Source organism: Astatotilapia calliptera, chromosome 9 (assembly GCF_964374335.1).
Source record: "Astatotilapia calliptera chromosome 9, fAstCal68.1, whole genome shotgun sequence".
Lineage (NCBI taxonomy): Eukaryota > Metazoa > Chordata > Actinopteri > Cichliformes > Cichlidae > Astatotilapia > Astatotilapia calliptera.
In genome coordinates, this window is record NC_137430.1 from 15245424 (window position 1) to 15265724 (window position 20301).

Below are 20301 nucleotides of genomic sequence, written 5' to 3' on the forward strand. Positions count from 1 at the left end.
ACACACACACACACACACACACACGAAGAGATACATGCACACTTTGCTTAGTCCTGTCCCTCTGCATGAGTCCAGTTCAAATACCAATCAGGGTAAAAATAAGGCATGTTTTTGTGATTGATCAGATCATCCCTCTTTCCTTCTCCCTCACATTTACTCAGCCATACACACAACACACACAATCATAGTCATTAGTGTGTTTACCTCAACTTCTTTGAGCATGAAGTTAAAGATTTCAAGCAGTTTTAATGAGAATTTGCAGAGAAGTTTTCAGATAGCAAAGTTTATAAGCATGTTTTCATGTTCTTAAACTTTTTTAGTTGCCCAAATATCTTTACAACTATTGATGTCATCTGTACAAATACAATTAGACAGTAGATTTTAATCACTCTGAGTCAGCGGGGCGCTTGCCTAGTGATTACAGAGAGAAGTCTGGTCCCTTGTTAATATCCTTGAGAAAAACATAGAACTGCCAAAAAAAAAAGGGAACAAAGAGTCATCCTGCTACCTCCTGTTACCACCTTTTCCCACAATGAATCATTAGGCAGTATTTAACTGCATACAAATTCTGTTATGAAGTATTTTTTTTTGGGGGGGGGGGCGTAAAATACAAAGTTGCATCTGAATGTGTAAAAATACTTTGTAGATTTGTACCAATCAGTGTGTGAATGCACAATATAAATTTAAGTTGCGCAAGGGTGTGTTGAATGTCGCTATAATGTGCAGTTAGGTCCACGTAATATTGGAATTTCCCTAAACATAATCTTTTAATAGTTGTATGACTAAAGTCAGCATGAACTGTATTAACCAATGAGGATGTGTCACAGGGTGAGAGGTGAGCGCAGTCCTTCATAGGGCTAACTCAGAGAGACGGACCACCATTCATGCTCACATTTACACCTACAGCCAATTTATAATTACCAATTAACCTCACAATCATGTCTTTGTAGCGTGGGAGCTGACAGTGCTAAACACTGCATCAACCAAGCTGATATTGCACTGAAAATAAAAGCCACACCAGCTCTGCAACAACATTATTTTGGAGATGAAGTTATATGGAAATCGCAGGAAAATGAGTATGAAGAAGGCTTGGAAGCATACAACTTCATCTGTAAAGTGTGGTGGAAGCAGTGTGACACACTGACATACATATCTTCCAGCAGCGCTGGATCACTGCTGTTTATTGATGATGTGACAGAAGACGGAACTGTATAGGGATACACTATCTGCTTGGTTTCAGCTGTACTGGAGCGAAGTTGACTAGATGGCATTTCAAAGGAGAGATGGACAGTGGCCCAAAACACAATCTAAAAGCAACCTGGGAGTTTTTAAAGGTAAAGAACTGGAATAATCTGCATTAGCAGAGTCAGTCATGTGATCTAAATCCAGTTGAGGTACATTTTATAGGATAACTGTAATGAAGGTCTGGGAAGTTTTTCCCCCAAAAGCCATTGTTTTGTCTTTTTATGTCAATCCAGCCATCATTGTCTGCAATATAATATTTTAAAACATATTTAAATTAAGGGTTTTAATTATTAATATATGGTTTTGGTTGATTTATATGTGATTTATACTTCAGTGAGAACAAACAACCCCTGGATTAACACGGAAGAGCTTTATGCAAATGTACAGTTTATAAGGTTGGGAAACCTGCAGTCAGCTGAGACTGAAGAAGTCACTTGGATGAGTGACGAAACGTTTCTCCCACTGAAAACGCTACATCCAGATGAACAGAATCAACTGTCTGGGACTCGACTGCTAGAATTAGGGCCTTATTCATTTGTTTTGCCAATATGTTTTTGTAAATTTGTGGTCCTAACTGCTTAATAGAAATTTTCCATCAAATCATGTCATCCAGTACTCGTGCGTTCTCACCCCAGGGCAACAAATACTGCTATTCTGTTGCTGGCACAGAAATGCGGACAGGTATAGCCATAGCAACACCGGACGGACATGGATAAGTAATGTTTCTCTTTTAAAAAGTCCACATTTGAAGGTCTAGGCACCAAAGACTGGTTGTTTAGATTCATGGCTTCACAAAACACCCATATTTGAAATCCTGGAAATGAGAAAAAATATTTTTTAAAGCAATATGGAAAGATTTTCTCATTTGAGCCAGAAAAAGTCACAATAGGACCACTCAAACTAGTTTCAACTGCGTAACTTTTTGTTTCCAGATTTTTGTAAAAAAAACCAAAACAGCATGTTGTATGTGCAAGCCTGTAAATATCTTTGTGGTTTTTGTTTGCAATCTGGCTAAGTGGATGCAAAACAAACGTGTTGTATTTCAAATTTTAGAGACACTTGAGATGTCGGTTCGCCGTAACGGTTGTAGCTGTTCACTGATCTCACTCATTATACCTGATAGAAGCCCCCAAGCCTGGACTAATTAGCTCAGAACGACCTGCGCTTGATCACCATTTTCACACACAAACATACACACACATGGCGAAATGAGGACAGACAAATGAAGCTCATTTGTTTAGTTGATGAATAAAGAGAAGTTGCCCAATTGTCTGACTGTTAAACCATGGAATGGACTTTGTATTTGCACAGTGTGTGTGCATGTGTGTCCCATCACCATCCCACACAGCTCATTAAGCTACACTGTTGTAATTCATTTGAGAGATGGAAAGGACAGTCAAGCAGGAAAACTAACCATGTTTTTTCCCCTCGCATGTTGTTGCTATAACTTTTCACGTCCTTCTTAGCTGTCACCCAATATCCTTCTTTACCAAAGAAGGCTGTACGTTTGTGTTTCTGTCTCAGTACAAAACCATGAAAAGTTCCTGTACAGACGGGTTCATAGAGGTGACATATGGCAGGAAGAATTTAGTCTCAGACTGGAAGGAAGAGGCGATAAGAAAAAGGTGTATTGAAAGGGTTTTTTTTCTCCTCCTTGCTGTCACCTTTGGTTTTTGTTTTATTGATAATGTGTTGGATTTCTTAAGCTTTTCGTTCAAGCACAAAATAGGCAGACTCACATCAGTCATAGCTCTTTTATTTTATTTCATTTCATGTTTTACTTTATAAACAGTTTGTCACCTTGGTCAAGATTTACAACACTTTTAAAACGAGTGGAAATTAGTTTGGTTTTTTTTAATAAATCAAACATGAGAGTGTTTAATTAATCAAATAAAAGTAAGGGAAAATACTAATACTGCAATTATTCAAGGTTAACATCTAATTATTTCACCTTGGCAACAAGGTTTAGCTCTGCTAAATTCGCCCTCACAGATTCCAAGAGTTGTGTTGTGTCACTCTATTACAAGCTGTGTTGTGTGATAGCCCCACATCGCTGAGTTTTCAGCTACCACACTGGACTAAGAGCATCCATGAGGAGATTGACCTTGGCACATTTTTATTTATTAGTCATCGTGTGTGGATCTGTGTGTGTGTTTGCGTGTGCAGGAGAACATAATGAATTATGTATAAATGCCTTGCAGTTAAAAAGCAAACCACGTACTGCAATGTATGCTATATTTATCCATCCATCCATTTTCTGCCGATTATCTGGGTGCAGATCATGGCGGCAGCGGCCTAAGTAGAGACACACACCTTTGGCAGCATGTTCCAGCTCTTCCAGTTTCCACACCAGCTGTGAGATGTAATCTCTCCAGCATGGCCTCGGTCTTCCCCGCGGCTTCCAAGCAATCACCTAGAAGGCATTCAGGAAGCATCCTAGCCTGTTGACCGGCCCACCTTAACAGTTTCCTTTCGATGTGAACGAGTTATGCTGAGGTTCTTAGAATATTTTTAAGGGAGATCCAAACCACCCCTTGGAGGAAGCTTATTACCACCATGATCTCATTCTCTCGGTCACTACCTAGAGCTCACGTGTGTAGGTTTGGGTAGAAATGTAGATCGAGTGGTAAATCAACAGCTTTGCTTCTTTGCTCAGCTCTCTCTTCGCCACAATGGACCGCTACAGCATCCGCATCACTGCAGACTTCACACCAACCCGTCTGTCAATCTCCCGCTCCCCTCTCCCCCAAGATGCTTTGGGGCAGCGCCTCCTCCCCGTAACTCTGTGCTTTGCCAAACTCATCACTGAAACAAAACAGCACGGATGCACCTCAGACCCTAAAATTGCTCTTTTGTTTTGCTGCTGTTATTTAAGCACTTGTGCGACCCGGTCAGCCGGACAACTAAACACCACTCATTGTGCTATTGCGAATCCCTTCAATCCATAACGCATTTACAGTTTTCTGTTGTTTGACTTTTTCATCAAACGTAGACTTTTTCTTTTTCTTTTTTAGACGCTGCACGACAATATTTGCACATTTCTTTTTCTTTTTTTTGTCAGTAATCCTGTTACGCCTCAAGGACTAGCTTACCCTCCTTTATACAGGATCTGTGGAATAAAAGTGCAAAATTGAATTATTTCTAAGGTTGGATGTTGTTTGATATTATATTAGTGCTGGCGTATTGACTGAACTTGGTAAAATATTTCCATTGTATGCCTTACAAGTTTAAACTTATTTTCTACTGATTCCTGAAGGGGCTTGTGAAACTTCAACCAAGGCTGGTTATGTAGCTGTGCACACACAGGCTAGATGCAAGACAGAGGATTTCAGTAATGGCAACCACTGATAAACAACCCAGCAGCATGCGTAGGAGAGTGTGTGATGAAAGGAATCGGGGAAAAGGAGTCAGGCCACGCAGCAGCAGACGAAGGTAATTAAAGAAGCCATCATCAGCATCATTAATATGCTAGATCTGCTGTGGCCCACTGACTAGTCTAATGGAGAACATGTCATCATCGTCACCATTAGGGAGAGTGGGACACACATAAACACACGCACACACTGTCTTAATGTTGGGTCACGCCACGATTACCACCATTAAGCCTAGAGTGAGAAGGCCTGCTTAGGAAGCCTCATTCTCTTTTACCATCATACATGCACGCATACAGTGCACACACAGAGCCCCGCACGCACTTGTGGATCTTTAATTCAGACCATGTGAGTGATAAGTATGCATATTTAAGTGATGTCAGGCCTGTTGGGTCTTTTAATTAGACAGAATGAATGAATGTTTTATAAAAACGTGTTTAACAATAAATGTGTTCATTAATTTGATGAGAGGATGTGCTCTGATGAGCTGAGTGGAACAGAGTAATGGCTCATATTCGGCTCTAGCGGTTTGATGGTTGTAGAAGCAACAACTAGGCTATCTGTTTCTGATTTTATACTCATTTTTATGTTCCTCTCATTACCAAGAAAAGTCTGCTTTGACGCATGTTTATCCCCTGACCTTGGACGGTTTGTTGGCTTTTAGTGAAAATACACTTTTGTCCAATGCGCTTTTCTATTCTCCATGGAGAATAGAAAAGATGGAAAATCTATTAACTTCTAAAGTCTCTACAATCATTTGCTCTCTTTCTTTTCTTTCTTCCTTTTATATTTTCCATCTGCAGGTATGCTTTCAGGTTTGTCATGAAAGTTCATTCAGATGTATAGGTTCAGAAAAAAATGTTGGAGTCCAGCAAAGTCTAGCTTGCATCTATTGAAAAGCATAGGCTGGAACGACTCGGGCATTTTTTTTTCTTCTTCTTCTTTTTTCTTTTTGGTAGGATAAATAAAAAAAATAATTAATTAAAAAAGAAATGGTACAGCAGCTGTAAAGATTTGAAATCTTTCACCAGCGCAGGAGTAGTCAACTCATATTCTGGAGTATAAAGCTGAAAGGACAAGAGGTATCACCAAACTTGGTTATAAATGCATTTTGTTGCCCCTTTTAGCCCCCATCATCTGCTAAAATATTTGTGCAACAAAACCAATCTAAATGTTAAGCAGGTGTGCTGACTTACTTCTCCCCACTGTTGCAGTGGCACCTCCTTGTCCCCCCCCCCACACCATCCGTTTTCTACAAATGTCCCTCCCTCTTTCTCACAAACCCTTCTCTCTGCCTCCCTTGACACTGCTGGAAACAGAGTGATGATGTGTAATTTAGACCTAATCGCAACATCAGAGTTGTGCTGCGATTTACATCCCTCCACTAGCTGAGCCAGTCAGACATTCAGGAGGGAGATGTTAATGTGAGACCGCAGGTAATTACTGTCATTACAGCATGCCGCAGATCCTGCCAGTGTACGTGCGCCCATGTGTTGCGTGGGTGGGTGTTATTTGATCTTTTGAATGGTATAGCTTGATATATTTGCGCTTATAATTAATATGGGTGTGTTAATATGCGGGGGTTTTGCCAAGACGGCTTAAACAGAACTTTTTTCATGTGAATATGCGTCAGAGCACGAGACAAAACACAAGATGAAGTCACAAACAGTGACAATATTTACTCCACTGTTAATGTAATTACAATCGATAGCCTGACTCAGTTTATTCTTCAAAATTGAATGATTTGCTTGATGTAATTTCACCGATCCCACGGTTTCTCTTCAGCGCTTATTTGCTGAAATGCAACCCTTCCTTAATCCAATCCTAATTAAAAGCGCAATTTTTCATCATGTTACGCAAACTGAATTATTAATTATGTGTCACTGGTGTCTTCACAGCCTCATTGCTTACTCTTATGCATGTCAGTTCTGTTTTTTTCAGTGGATGCATAAGGTATTAAACAAATGAGTGTCTCATGGATTTCCTTGTGTTGCAACATATTTGAATTTTTACAGTGAAAGAAAAACAAAACCCGATGTGTTGTCTGCTGCTTCGTATTTTCTTGTGCAGGTGAAAAATTCATCAGCTTTAGAAGTTGTAAACTTTTGAACTGGTGCCTCTGTTTGTAGCCCTGGGCTGACTGACTTCTGTCAGATAAACTCGTTAATATTTTAAAAACCTTGACCTCAGGCAACTAAAAGTGTGGGTTTTTTTCTGTTTTCCTGCAGCCCACCTGGATATGGGCAAAACATATTTAATGGATGCTCAATCATCAGGAAACAGATGCCGAGTTCTGAAAGTTTTTGGACGCTACAGACAATAATCTCTTTTATTTTTAATGCTGATAGTTTTTTGTTTGCTAATCATTGCCTCCTTCACTTTTCACTACCATTATTTGTCCTGTTATGCTCACTTGAAGTCACTGGATGATAAAATGAATTATAATGATTCTTAATCACTTTTCTTTGTTTGATTGCTCGGGAATACAATTTCTTTCGCAACAACAGAATCAGTCTTATCTATGTGTTAAATTTAAATCTTCTTTAACTTTCTGGAAACACGTTGGCAATATAAAATAATAAAATATATATTTTGTGCACGTGTGAGATTGAAAATACACATGCAGATATGCACACAGATGCACACCGTGCTTGATTCATCTCATACCTGCAGTTGATATTTTGACATTTCGGGTTAATCATTTGACATTTTTATAAACTTAAATCACGGCCCACATATTGGAAACTTTTTCTGTGTTTGCTCAAGTCTTTGTGGGAAGATGGTATGGCATATCAAGGTGTTTCTATGGCGATAAGGGTAATATGTCAGGGTCCCCAGAGTTTAGGCCTGGAAAGGTCCTGACTGATAAGCAGAATGAAAAAGTCAGCAGTTTGGCCAGTGCCATCCAGTCCCTGTTAACCCCACACCCATCTTTTCCCTTTCTCCAATCTCGCCTCCAGTCTGCTTCTGCCCCTCCACCCACCCACCAAATCCTCCATCTCCCCTCCCGCCTGCTTAATACCTCACCTTGCTATTTATACCTGTGTCTGCAAATGCCATCTCTTTCATCCTCCATTATTCTCCATTTACCTAATTTTTCTCTTGTGTTGCCATTATGCTCTATTTTTGACATTTAGTCTCACCCTTTTTGCACCCCCTCTATTTAAAGCATTACTTACCCTGCTTTTTAGCTTTTCTTTAATCACACCTTTGCTCCCCTCCACCCCACATTCATATTTAATATGATGTTTGCATCTGAGCGTGTGCACAGGCGTGTCTGTTTACAAGACAGAGACATGCAGTCCATAAATGTGTGAAGCTGCAGGATGTTAATATTTTTAAAAAATACTTTAAGCTGCTAACCTGTTTAAATTACTTGGGATTTGGTTAGCGTGAATATCGGTGTGTACTTCACTAATCTGCTGGGTAAAGTATAGAAAAGGGGGCAGTATATCTGCAATAAGGAAATGCTGAAAAGATTGCAACTGCTTAAGTTTTGATGGATAATTCTTGGCTACTGTATCGACTGTAGGTGATCACGCTCCGGTCAAAGATGGAGGGGACGCGGTCTGACAATGCAAAGCTTCTGCACGAGAGCCAGCTGGTCATGACTAATGTCAACCTTTGGATCACTGAGCAAAAGTATGGACACTCCCAACATGTTTTTTGTGAATTTAAAAAATAAAAACAGAGGATTTAAGGAAATAAAAGGAAGTTATTAATGTTTTCTTAGTTGGCACATGCTATAAAATATGTGTGTATCATATAGTGTACTGTTATGTGTAGCTACAGTTCAAGGTCAATCTACAAAATACTTTATGTTGTAGAAAATATTGATTTTATATATTTAAACCTGTTTAATGGTGCATTTTGATCTATTTGTTTATATTCAAACAACTAAAGGACAGCCAAAAACTGTTGATGTGTTAGTTTGTGTAGAATTACATTAAAAAATGTGTCTTCCTTACTAAGGGCTTCCAGTGAGAGCATTATTGCCCAGATTAAAGCCCAAAACAAAGCTCTGCTTGTCATCACTAAAGAGAAAGAGTAAGTATATTTGGCACAGCGATATTTTTCAGTAGCTAGATTTGTTTGCGTTTGTAGACAAGTATGTTCGAATGAATGCGTTTCAACCCTGTACATCGCTTTATTTAGGGAATATGACTGAAGATGGTTGGCGGTGGTTTGGAAGTGAGGCAGCATGAAGTGTGTCTGTGTACGTGTGTGTGTGTGCATATGCTGAGGTGATTCAGGTAGACTCCCTGACATACTCACACCTGACAGTGTTTCTGTTTAGTCATGTCTCATAAATACACGCATACATGGGCGTGACATATTCTTCATGCCAGAGATCAAAGCTGTCTAGCTATAGTGCCATACGTTCATAATCCCCACCCAGCACCACCGTAACCATGTTCTCCTCTGTCTCCACTCACACGTGTCCTCGTTCATGTGTGCTCGTGTGTGCTTATGTTTTTGTCATGTTATCATGTGGCTCTTGTGCATAACAGACTCCATACACCTTTGTCGAAATCACATCTCCCTCAATGGTTCCTTTTCATAATGAACACAGTCCAAGTCCAAGTTCAACTTTATTGTCACTTCAACCATATACAGTTTAAAAATACACAGTGAGGCGAAACAACGTTCCTCCAGGAACCAAGGTGCTACAAGACAAGTTAGTGCAAAAAAAATAATAATATATAATATATCTAGTAATAATATTGTGCAAAAGAGCAATATTCCCTAACCGGAAAATGTCTGCTTCCTGCCCCCCTGCAAATAAAACAATTTCAGAATTCTTAATAGGTCTGAAATTGGTGGGCACAGCAAGATACTGAAATAGATAGTCACTAGGGTAAGTGATAAATGCTGTGCAAAAAGAATTGTGTTATAATGGACTACAGTATATGCGTGTATGCGATGATGTCTGAACTGCTAGTTAAAGGCTGCTCTGGAAAAGAGAGAAACGCGGTCATCACTGGTGTTGCTTGAAAGACTATTTTGTCAGCAATGTTAACAAGAGTCTCTTGATGATAATAGGTGTCTGCTATTCTTCCTCTCTATTTATATTTCTCTGTTTAACGCGTCTCTCTGCTTTTGTCAGATGCCTTCAGGAGGCTAATGACACACTGAAGGCGGAGGTAAAGAGACTGAAAGAAGCGGTGGATGAGAAGGAGAAAGACATGGAACTCTTCAAGGTGAACAGGGGCAGAGTGGAAAAGCAATGAACTACAAATAAGGAGATACAAGAGCGAGTCAATCATAAACAGGTTTGTTTTTTATAATTGTTTGCAGGCCCATCTCCGGGACTGGGGAGTACAGCAAGACAGGAAAACGTGAGTCATCTACATTTATGTGGGCACGTGTATGTGTGTGTGTGTGACCACACATTTAAAGGCATACGTTTGTTTGCATTCAGCAGCTGATCAAAGTTTAGCATGTAACAAAAGCCACCACGTTTGGCTCTTTCGCACACAATCTGGTCGGAACAAAGCTGATGATGATAGTAACAGCAGGAGTGCCAAGTTGTGAATGAAACGCCCCGCGGGCCCGGCCACCTGTGCGTAGCAGTGCCCGTGTGTGCGCACGTGCTGCTGTTTTATTTCTTCTTCGTCAATCTGAATATGTTATTCATGCTGGGCCTTTAACAATGATTACACTTCAATCAAGTGCCCATCCTCTCCTGCTTGCCACCCCCGTGGCTGCCAAATAGCATTCATCAATAGAGAGGAGATATATTTATTATGTTCATTAAGCCAATGAAAACGAACGTGGCACAGATGGGATTGGGTGTAGGATGGAAGTGAGAAAAGAGGGTGCGCGCGTACGGGAGAGGGGGTGTTTGTGGGGGCACCTGCCTGCAGCGCTTCTCCCCATACCCCAAGTGTGAGCCCCCCTAAGGTACCCCTCATTAACAGCTCCCCCGCCCACGCCCCATTCTAACCTCACCCCGTTTTTTTTTTTAACATGTGCTCATGTTGCACCCCTCCCCTAACAAACCACCAGACTCTGTTTCCAAAACGGATCAGATTTGTTTTGACTGGGGTAGGTTTCCAGTGCTATTCAAAGCTGTCAGTCATTTTAATGATATCATTAAGGGGCCGCGACAGAAAGATGAATCGCTTTTCTTTGTCTTTCCCTCATAATTGCGAATGAGCAAGTGAGAGGGACAGAGTGAGAGAGGCAGTTCATATAGATGTATGCATAAGAGAGGGTTTTGATTGAGCGAATATAATAACACGGAACGAGATAAAAACAGTGAATGAAAGCCTCTTCCATTGTGTCACCCCCATCCAGCCCCTCTTCCTCCTTTGCCCCCCTTTTTTATTCCATTCCTTCATTATGTTGATTCCTAATTTATTTTATTTTATTAGTATGCCCACACCTTCCCCCACACTCGCACCTACCAAAAAATGCCATATGTGTTAAAATTGCACTTCTATAAAGCAATAGATAATGTCATGATTGCAAGGCAGCCGTATACATTCAGAGTGTAAATTTCATTACTAGTGGGACAGGGGGTATCTTAACAATGTCTGTCTGCTGTCACTATCACTGACAGCAGTCAACACGGGGTGAAGGTTTTGTCATTAGATATGCCTTTATTAAAGAAATTTATTATGATTACCTGACCTACTGTTATAAAGCTGCTTGAATGAGAAGGCCTTTCATTGCATTTGTTATTTTGTGAAAAAGTAAAGCCCACAGGGAGGCGCGGAGAGGCCTGATGGAGGGGACCGCAATTGTGTTAGCTCGGTAAACGAAATTTTCTGCATTTCTCAACCTCAACAAATTACGTAAAACTCAACAAATTACGCAAAACTGAAGCTTTTTTACATGCAAATATAAATCTTAAGAGTCAAAAATGATATTGGCATATTTATTTGCATTTTCTGCTCAAAATCCACCTAGTGGATGAAGGATAAGGAAATCTCCAAGCATCAGCCAACTCGTAGCTCAATTTGCTGCCATAACGGACGGGAAAACTTAGATTTAGACACGCAGATCTAATAAGCGCTTGTTAATAAGGTGATGTTTTGACAAAAAGCATGTCTGTCTGAGCAGACATTTTTGTGTAACGGTGTTTACACTACATCGTGTCTATCCAAATCCATTTAGTAGCCGTTTCTGTAATCCTCGTCAGCAGCTGTTTTCCAGATGTTGTAGAATTGTAGATGTTCAAATATATATTTTTCTTGCACTGTAATCCCTTAAAAGCCTACTAGGAGTAACGCTTCTGAACCGAGCTGTTTCTGTTATATTTCAGGCCTCCCCATAGGACAAAATGACTGGGTGTGCATTGAAAGTTAGTGAGGGTGGTCTCTGCCTATGCAGCTACTCTTGCAAAAACTCGGAAACTATTCTAATGGTCGTCAAATTATTCATCTGAGGTGCCAAAAGTCGTCTTGGTGGGTACAGGGAAGGCCACATTTTTCTGGGGGAAAGAGTTAAAAAGTAAGCAAAACTTTATCTGTTTACCTTAGAAACCTTGTTATGAGGACAGTAATATCAATGCAGGGGTGTGGCCCTGGACATAGAACAGATTGTAGAGTTTGATCCTAAACAATGTACAATCTACAGTCCATATGTCAAAGGTTTTTGGCCACGGAGACCAAATTACATCTCTTATCAAACTAACACCTTGCCTTTCATTTCCACTGTGTAAATAAGTAGCCGAGTGTTAAAGTAAAAAGCTATTTTGCCATTACGGGTAAAAGCGGTATTGCTCAAACTAAAAAACAATGATAGGAGTTGTTATGTGCACAATTAATGCCCTGGATCGGTGATACTAAAAAGGTTTGTTACACTCTTGTTGCGCAGTAACATCATAGTGTCAATTAACAATCTCATTAAAGCCCCTCATGATAATCACTTATACAAGTGTCTTGTACCTCCCTCTAAAGTGCTGCGTGTGGCCTGATGGGTTTCGATGCTGCTTGCCCCTCCTTTCCCTCCCACCTCTCTCCTGCAGAAATGCTTATTAAGAAGAAAAAGAAGAAGGATAAACTCTGACAACAGACATTACAACCCAAAAATGATTTCTGCTAATATCTGAAAATATGATACCAGTACACATTGATATGCAGTGAGTGGCGGAAACAGAGATTGATGCTGTTTGCCTCTGGCAGCACTGACTCAGTGGCTGCCTGACACAACCCATGTGGGGGAAGCGCTCATAAAGCATCAGGCTTCATCAGTTGCACCGCTAACGATGTGCTTCCAATTAAGAGCACCCAGTGATCACAGCAGAGGATTTGTACAAACAAGGAGAACCAAAGTGACAGAGAAGCAGAAAGCGGCGATGAGAGGGAGGCTGTGTGAAAAGAGAGCCGAGCCTTGCATAAAATTTACAGCAAAAATGAGGACAGTAAATAAGAAAGATGAGTGAGACTGGAGCAGGAGAGGAACCACGTAGTTTATTGCCTGGTTTAGAGAGCATGGCCGCTTGGCTTTGACACTAATGACTGTAATTATACACACACTGATTGGATTAGGCTGCTAATTACACACATCTGTGTTTGCGTGTAAACACAGGAACACATGTTTACACGGGCGCCAAGCCAAGCGCTCGGCACTTCGCCGGTTTCTCACATCGAGTGCATAAATCTCACACAGTTGTCTCAGCAGCGGAGATGATTCATGATCTGCTGAAGACCACATTACCGCGTAGGAAAGCGTTTAAATCATTTGAGGAAAATGTGTAGATGTGGCGCTTTGGATTTTATGGAATTGGCTTGTGGTTAAAGTTTGTGTCTTCTGTTATTTTTTTTTCTCCCCCTTCGCTGTAGCAATGGAAACTCATGGAACTCGTCTTTCAAGCGGCATTCAAAATTTGAAAGATCAAAGGAAATTTCTGCATTTCTCTTATTAATGTTCTTTGTATCATCATTAGGGTGTGAAATTAAAAGATCTGCAAGGGTCAGTGGCAATTATGTTCAGTTTATAAATGTCATTTTCAGGAAATTAGGTTTTCTCACTTATATTGGCCAAGCTAAATTAGTTAGTTGGCTAATATGCAGGGACTCAGATTATATTTTGTCAGCTGGGGAATGTATGGATTGGTTTTTTTTGTGTTTCTCTTGCACATATTTGGGGGAACTTATCAAAAATATTCATGTTATCTAGATATATTTATAATTGTAGTTTGTTTTTTGCCATTAAAAAATTGTGTCGTTTTTTTGGAGCAACCATTTCTTTTGTTCAGTCTCGAAGCTACATGCTATAACTCAGAGTTGTATGATGATCCATAGAAATGCAAAATAATATTACATCCATATAAATGATTCAAAAATCGTTTTTAAGCAGCGTTATAACTATCTACTGTTTTTGTTGTTGCCTTTGTTAGCTGCAAATGCACGGGAGCCGAAAACAATGTCAATTCAAATATTTGTGTCTTCCTCAAGTGTCTTCCACATCTTAAATGGTTTCAGTTGCGACTAATAAGGGCAAAAGTTTATGACTGCGTGTGTGTGAGCGTGCGCACGCATCTACAGGAACAATGGGACTATTTATTAGCGTTTCAATGAGTGCGTGCATCTTCTCAGTTGAGGCAAAATGGGACCATCTTCCCGTCCGCTGCTCTGATAGAAAATCCCAGCTTGCTCTTTTACAAGAAAATTAACATTGGGGAGGTACAGTGGTACTTTAATGGGCTAAGAACTCTTCAATAAAGTATTTAGAAGGTTTTTTTTTTCCAAATGCTAACTGGACAGGTTCACTGGGGCATGAAAGAAAGAGCGTAAAGCGGGGGCAGCAAGCTCTTCAGCCCGTACAGAGCACCATTATCCACCGTCGTTAATTTAATAGACATTCCTTAGACAGCCCTCGGTCTGAAGATAGGAGACCCTAACATTTGTTTGTCATTTCCCAAAACGGTTTTAATAAACAGTTAAAATCTTAAATGGCTTCTTGTACTCTTAATGTTCCCTGGCTGCGCTTGCGTTTGTTTTGTTTTTGTTTTTTGCTGCTTTGTTTTTTTTCCCCAGCTTTATATGCACTTTCTTATATAATTTAATGATTTCTGGAACCCATTTGCTCACCCATCTTTGAGTTTAGTAATAAGTTATAATGAAGATAGTTATAATGAAGATGATGCACGCCAACTTCTTTATGCCGCAGATTTCCGAGGACATTTGACTGAAACTGTTCAGTCAGGCAAATGCATGTCATTGTGCAAGAATAGGTAGAAGCAAGTGTAAACTTAATGTGCTTTTTAAGCTAAACTACAGACAAGGCAGTTAAAGGATCTGCAAGAAGGAAAGAGTTTTGTTATTCTGTTTTTTCTCTCAGACCGCTAAACTCCCTGTACTGTTTTAAAGAGTTTATTTTTCATGTATGTTTGTTTGCCTGTGTGCATACACTTGTGTTGCAGCATGGAAAAGAAGGGCTGCGTCGCTCTAAACCTCAGCAAAATCGAGGACATGCAGACCAGACTGCAAAGCAACCTGGAGGCCATCGGAATGCTAAATCAACAAGTAAGCGCTCGTCCACACGCACGCACACAGACACACACAAGAACACGTACACACCGGGTCCTGACAGTCCTTTTACCCGACAGATACAAACACACACCCACACACCGGCCCACCTGCTGTTGAGCTCACACAGAAGAGGAAGCTTTCATGCGTCCAACTTCAAACACACAAGCGCACTTACACAGAGGCGCACGCAGACATCCATTTCCTCTTCCTACGATAAAAGTGAAAAATCGGCAGCGGGGTGGGGTGCGGGATGTAGGGACGTGGTGTGGGGAAGTGGGGTGTGTGTGTGTGCGGGGGGGGGGGGACAAATCGTATCGGGAAAAGGCAGTGACGTTCCTTTCCACTGGTAAATGATTTCCCTTTCATGAAACTGAGAGAGAGATGTATATCAATACAGCCGTGCTGATCTCTCCATGACAGCATAGGGAAATGGCCCGCTGTGATAAAACAATGTGGGGGAAAAAACACAGAGGAATATTCTTGGGAAATGCTGACATTTTTTACTGTGTTGAGCTTCACAAGAGTCAACAAATCACCAAAGAAGAGACAAATCAAAAGTACTCCTCAGCCCCCTCAGTTCTCCAAAACTCCAGGGCCTAGGGAGCGGCTCACCCGACTTTTGTTAGTTTGTGAAGTGGCCTGCTGATTGACGGGGTATGACAAAAGCTAGTACTTGTTGAAGTTTTAATGCAGTGTTGTTTCAGTGAAGAGCAAATGACATTAGCTGTGGGTTTAGGATAGAGGAACATGGAGAAACGCAGAGGAGAACTCAGACAAGAGAGAAAGAGAGAGGTGTTGTTTAACAGGTCAGGTGTGTAATAGCACCTCTTAATCTCTAGTGTGAATCATTACACACATCGATCCAACATGGACAGTATACACACACACATACACGCAGGCAGTCAGGAAAGGAGAGGATGTAAACACCTCACTCTGCAGTGAACACACTTGCGCACGCACACAGAGCTATCAGTAAAGAAGTTGAATGGAATGACTCAGATTATGAAAGGCGTTGGGTTACAAATCAGGTCTGTGTCTCCTTGAATCAGTCGTATTTACTCATAGTAACAAACTGGTTTGACGCCGTCGCTTTCTCACTCGCCGAAAGGCATTATACGGAGCACATATGCATGATTTCCATCCGACTGTCAAGCCAATTTCATGCAAACTTTTGAAACGTCACAGAAAATTAACAGAGATGAAGACGAACACGAGAGGACTAAAAATCGAGATTCTTTTCGAGACTCGATCAGCAGCAGGGTATCGTTCTTCTGATGATATCCAGGTTGTCTCGTGGCTACACGCGACAATTAAAACAGGCATTAAGCAGCTGAACAGTTTTTATGCAACTCTTTTATAGTTCTGTAATTGCCATAATTTGCATTAAAACTATACAAACAGTGGAAAAATACACACGCACACATGCTTAACTCCCTTCACCCCTACTTATACACATCCTTGTGTCCTTTTCATCCACATATATGCACACCAATTCACCCACGGAAAGTTAAGGTTGAGAAGACAAGCTGTGATTTTTAATTTCAACCCCCCCGCCTTACAATTAGAAAAGCATCCAGAGCCACAAAAGATGAGAAAAATTAAACCGGTCGCGTGCAGTTAATTATAAATGTCAGACTCTGTGTTTTTCATCTAGAATTGTTATTGCTTTTGGCATGACTGAAAATGGACGTGTTGCAGGAGGTTTGCCTGTTGAGGATAGTAAAGCATCTTATGATCGTTTGACACGTCGACATGCCATTGGTTCTTCGAGGGTTAAGCCTAAGACCCGTGCTCAGAGTTTATTGAGCATGTGTGTGTCTCTCTGTGTCTGTGTGCATGCGTACGATGTCTGGACGGGTAATATTAGCAGAACCATCCGGAAATGTGTCTGTCTCATCTCCGTTTGTGTTTTTCTCTCTCCTTCACGCACACACACACGCAGACTCACACATGGCCAGACATGTTAATGTGACATCATTCTTTAACCGTAGTTTTTACACGCACACACTTAAAAACAGATGTGGATGAGTGCAACTGTCATTACCCGATGAGTCTTTTTTGTCTTTACATCCTTTAATTTCTTATTTTACTCGTACTCACAGCTAAAAATACATTATTTCATATCTTTTTCTCTCTTTTATCTACCTTATTGCAATTTTTAGACTGGCACATTTTGCATATAATTACCGAGCTTTTACAACAAATATAAATGCTTTTATTTTTTGTATTAAAAACCATGTTTTAACTCACACTCCACGCTGCCTTTACCCAAATGTCCTTGTCACACACACACACACACAAATAAAACAAAAAATCCTCAATTTAGCTAGTCTATAATTGTGTTTCAGGGAGCCCAATCATGTCCTGACGATGTGCGATTTGTTTTGTGTCACGGATGATTTTGTGTTAAATCGACCTCTAATGATCGCTCAAATTGGCTGTTTTCATGTAGAAATTTACACTGTCGCATGACTCCCTCTTGCAACCATTTCAAACTGTGAACACAATACAATCCTGAACCCCACCCCCCCACCCCCTTGCAATTTTCCATTTGCATTTCTGTTTCAACAGGCATGAAAGCGACTGTGAAAGATGATGAATTAATCACATAATGGAATGTCAGTTACTTGATAAGCACGATAGCTGTTCACTTTTGATGGTTGATATTTATTGCTAACTTTGATTCGAGTTGTGTGATTCCACTGCTTCGGCTAAAGGAGAGCCGTGTTTTTTGGAAACTTCTCAAAAATGTGCCACTGTTCCTTTGGCTACACAAACATATTAATCTCTTTGTCTGCACATGTGCTTCTCTGTGTATGTTTCTTTCTTTTTTTCTCTGTAGTTAGGCAATCTCAGTCAGGAGAATAAGCGGTTGCGTAGGCAGCTGGAAGAAGAGAGGTCCATGCATAGACAAGTGGAGAGGAGTGGGCCCCTTCCTCCTCCCCCTACAACCACCATCCACCTCCCACTCTCTCTCAGTGTCAGCCCTCCTATCTGTGCCTCCCTTCCCTCATCCCTGGACCTGCCCCGTCTTCTGAGTATAGTCCCAGTGACAGGGGACACTAATGGGACTCAAACCAAGCCGACTACAGTCGGAGTAGGGAGACCAGGTGAGTCCAAGGCTTCGGATAAAGCGTCCTTGATTAGGCCGTCTTCCAAGTGCGCTTTCTCCGCCTCTGTGGAAGATGCCGGGTCTAAGGGGACAAGCAGGAATCCGGCAAAATGAAGCCCCCTAAAGACTTTGACCTGCCATGGCTTTTGACCTTCAGCTTCTCGCTGGGGAGCATACCCAGGATGAGGTTAATGTCCTGCAGGTCAAAGTCAAGTCCCACAGTTCTTTGTGCCTAAGGGGGCGCTCGGAAACAGAAAATAATGGAATTTCTTCAGCCATATTTATAAGGGTACTGCTGTTCCATGCAACGATTTATGCCAAGAAAACATTCACACTGACAGATTACTTAGATAGACTTAAAATTATGATAACTGACTGTGTCCTCAAAAATGTTTCAGTGCTTCAAGCAATTACATCTTCAATTAATAATATTATTCTGCAGCAAAACTGCAGCAGTGAGCACAAAATCTCAAATGCACTTATTTGAAAATTCCCAACAGTTCACTTGAGCTATAACCAGATTTTAGCACCTTAAATGCACAAATGAACTAATCAAAACAAGAAACTTAATGTAGATAGAGTTAAACAGTAGATCTGAAGATGAGTCCCGCTTGGATAAATGAGAAACAGCACATGATCCATCCACAGGCGTGGTTCAGACGTTGATGTAAATGGCAGTAACGCAGCCTCTGATTATGCTCCAGCTGTGCACCACGTGTCCCGCGTCTGCTGCGGTGAATGTGGCCGTGCGTCTCTATGTTTGAGTACATTATGTGTCTGTGTACTTCTGTGTCTCTTTGAGAGACTGTGGGCGAGCGCGTGCTCGCGTGATTGGGTGTATTAGCTGTCTGATATTATGTTTTATACTTTCAAAACTGTTTATTGATTTTTTTTCTGTGCCCCGTATTGTGACGGTAGCAAAATAAAAACACATATTTGCAAGCGGCTTTATATTCCTCCCCACTTTTGTTTTGCATGTCAGTGTGCCAAAAATATATTATTTCTGCCAGTCGGATGCTTGTACTGTAACAATAACTGGCAGTGGTACTCGTTAATTAGGCTTTTGTAAAAAAAATTATACGACTGCTGAGTCAGGCATCGACGCTGATACGGGTAAGTACCTTTCTAGGAAGTAAAATCGTTCCATTAAAAGATCTAAAATGAGTTTGGGACCTGGGATAACATGTAGATCTATAGGGCACGCGTTCCTCTATTCATGTTTCAAGTGTTTGAATAAGAGCAACTCTCATTCGCACAAATAAACCCTCGCAGAGGAAGCATGTGCATATCCAAAGTTATAAAGAGGGAACACTGTGATAATGAGAATTCTAGGAAAAGCAGGTCTCAGGCCACAACTAGCTTCTTCATCTTGCCTTTCTCTGTCACCGTGTCCACCTTCCTGTCTTCCAAACCCACTTTTTCTTTTTTTTTATCCTTCATTGGTTCTTTATATTTATATATATATATATATATATATATAGCGGTTGTATAGCTGGTCAGGATGTCATACATTTTAATGATTTCGAACGGAGCTGCATGTCCTTGTTAGCTTTGTTTTCCTCATTTGCCATGTCACACTCAAAAATATCCTTTTTTTATGTGCAAACACACACGTGTGCACCTACCCACACATCCACACACGCATATTCTTTTCACAAACACACACACTTTCACAAATGGCACAGTCATTAAAAATGAAACCACAGGCTTTTTGAAAACTCCCAGGACTGAGGGAAAAGTCAGCAGCGCGGCGGTGAAAAGAGTCCCCCTGGAAACAATGAGGAGAATGATCATTTGTTGTTCTTGAAAACCCGGTGAGGTTTCACAGAGGTTAAGCTTCCCTTTGATGTGTTTTTAACTCGTTTCAGCTCTGTGGAGGGATTAGTCAGCCTCTCTCACACACACACAAACACAAATGCACACATTTACGCACACAAGTACATGCAGGCTCTTAATTTCCACACCATGAGCTCTTCTCTCACAAAGACAGAAAAGCACACTACGGTCTCCTTCCTAACCTAATTTTATCAAATGAGCATGTGTGGTACTTCACTGCTGTGTGTGTGGTCCCTTGGAAATCTGTGGTAAA

At 40.8% G+C, this 20301-nt stretch overlaps 1 protein-coding gene across 1 annotated transcript in view; it reads left to right on the top strand.

The window, feature by feature from the left end:
* LOC113029761 (uncharacterized) overlaps positions 1-19158 on the top strand; it is a 66246-nt gene extending 47088 nt beyond the window's left edge. The window contains exons 17-22 of the mRNA XM_026180757.2: positions 8149-8258; positions 8589-8663; positions 9724-9817; positions 9915-9955; positions 14992-15094; positions 17943-19158. Coding sequence (XP_026036542.2) covers positions 8149-8258; positions 8589-8663; positions 9724-9817; positions 9915-9955; positions 14992-15094; positions 17943-18326 — 807 coding nt within the window. The 3' untranslated portion in view covers positions 18327-19158. The remainder of the gene's footprint in view (positions 1-8148; positions 8259-8588; positions 8664-9723; positions 9818-9914; positions 9956-14991; positions 15095-17942) is intronic.
* The last annotated feature ends 1143 nt before the right edge of the window (positions 19159-20301 follow it).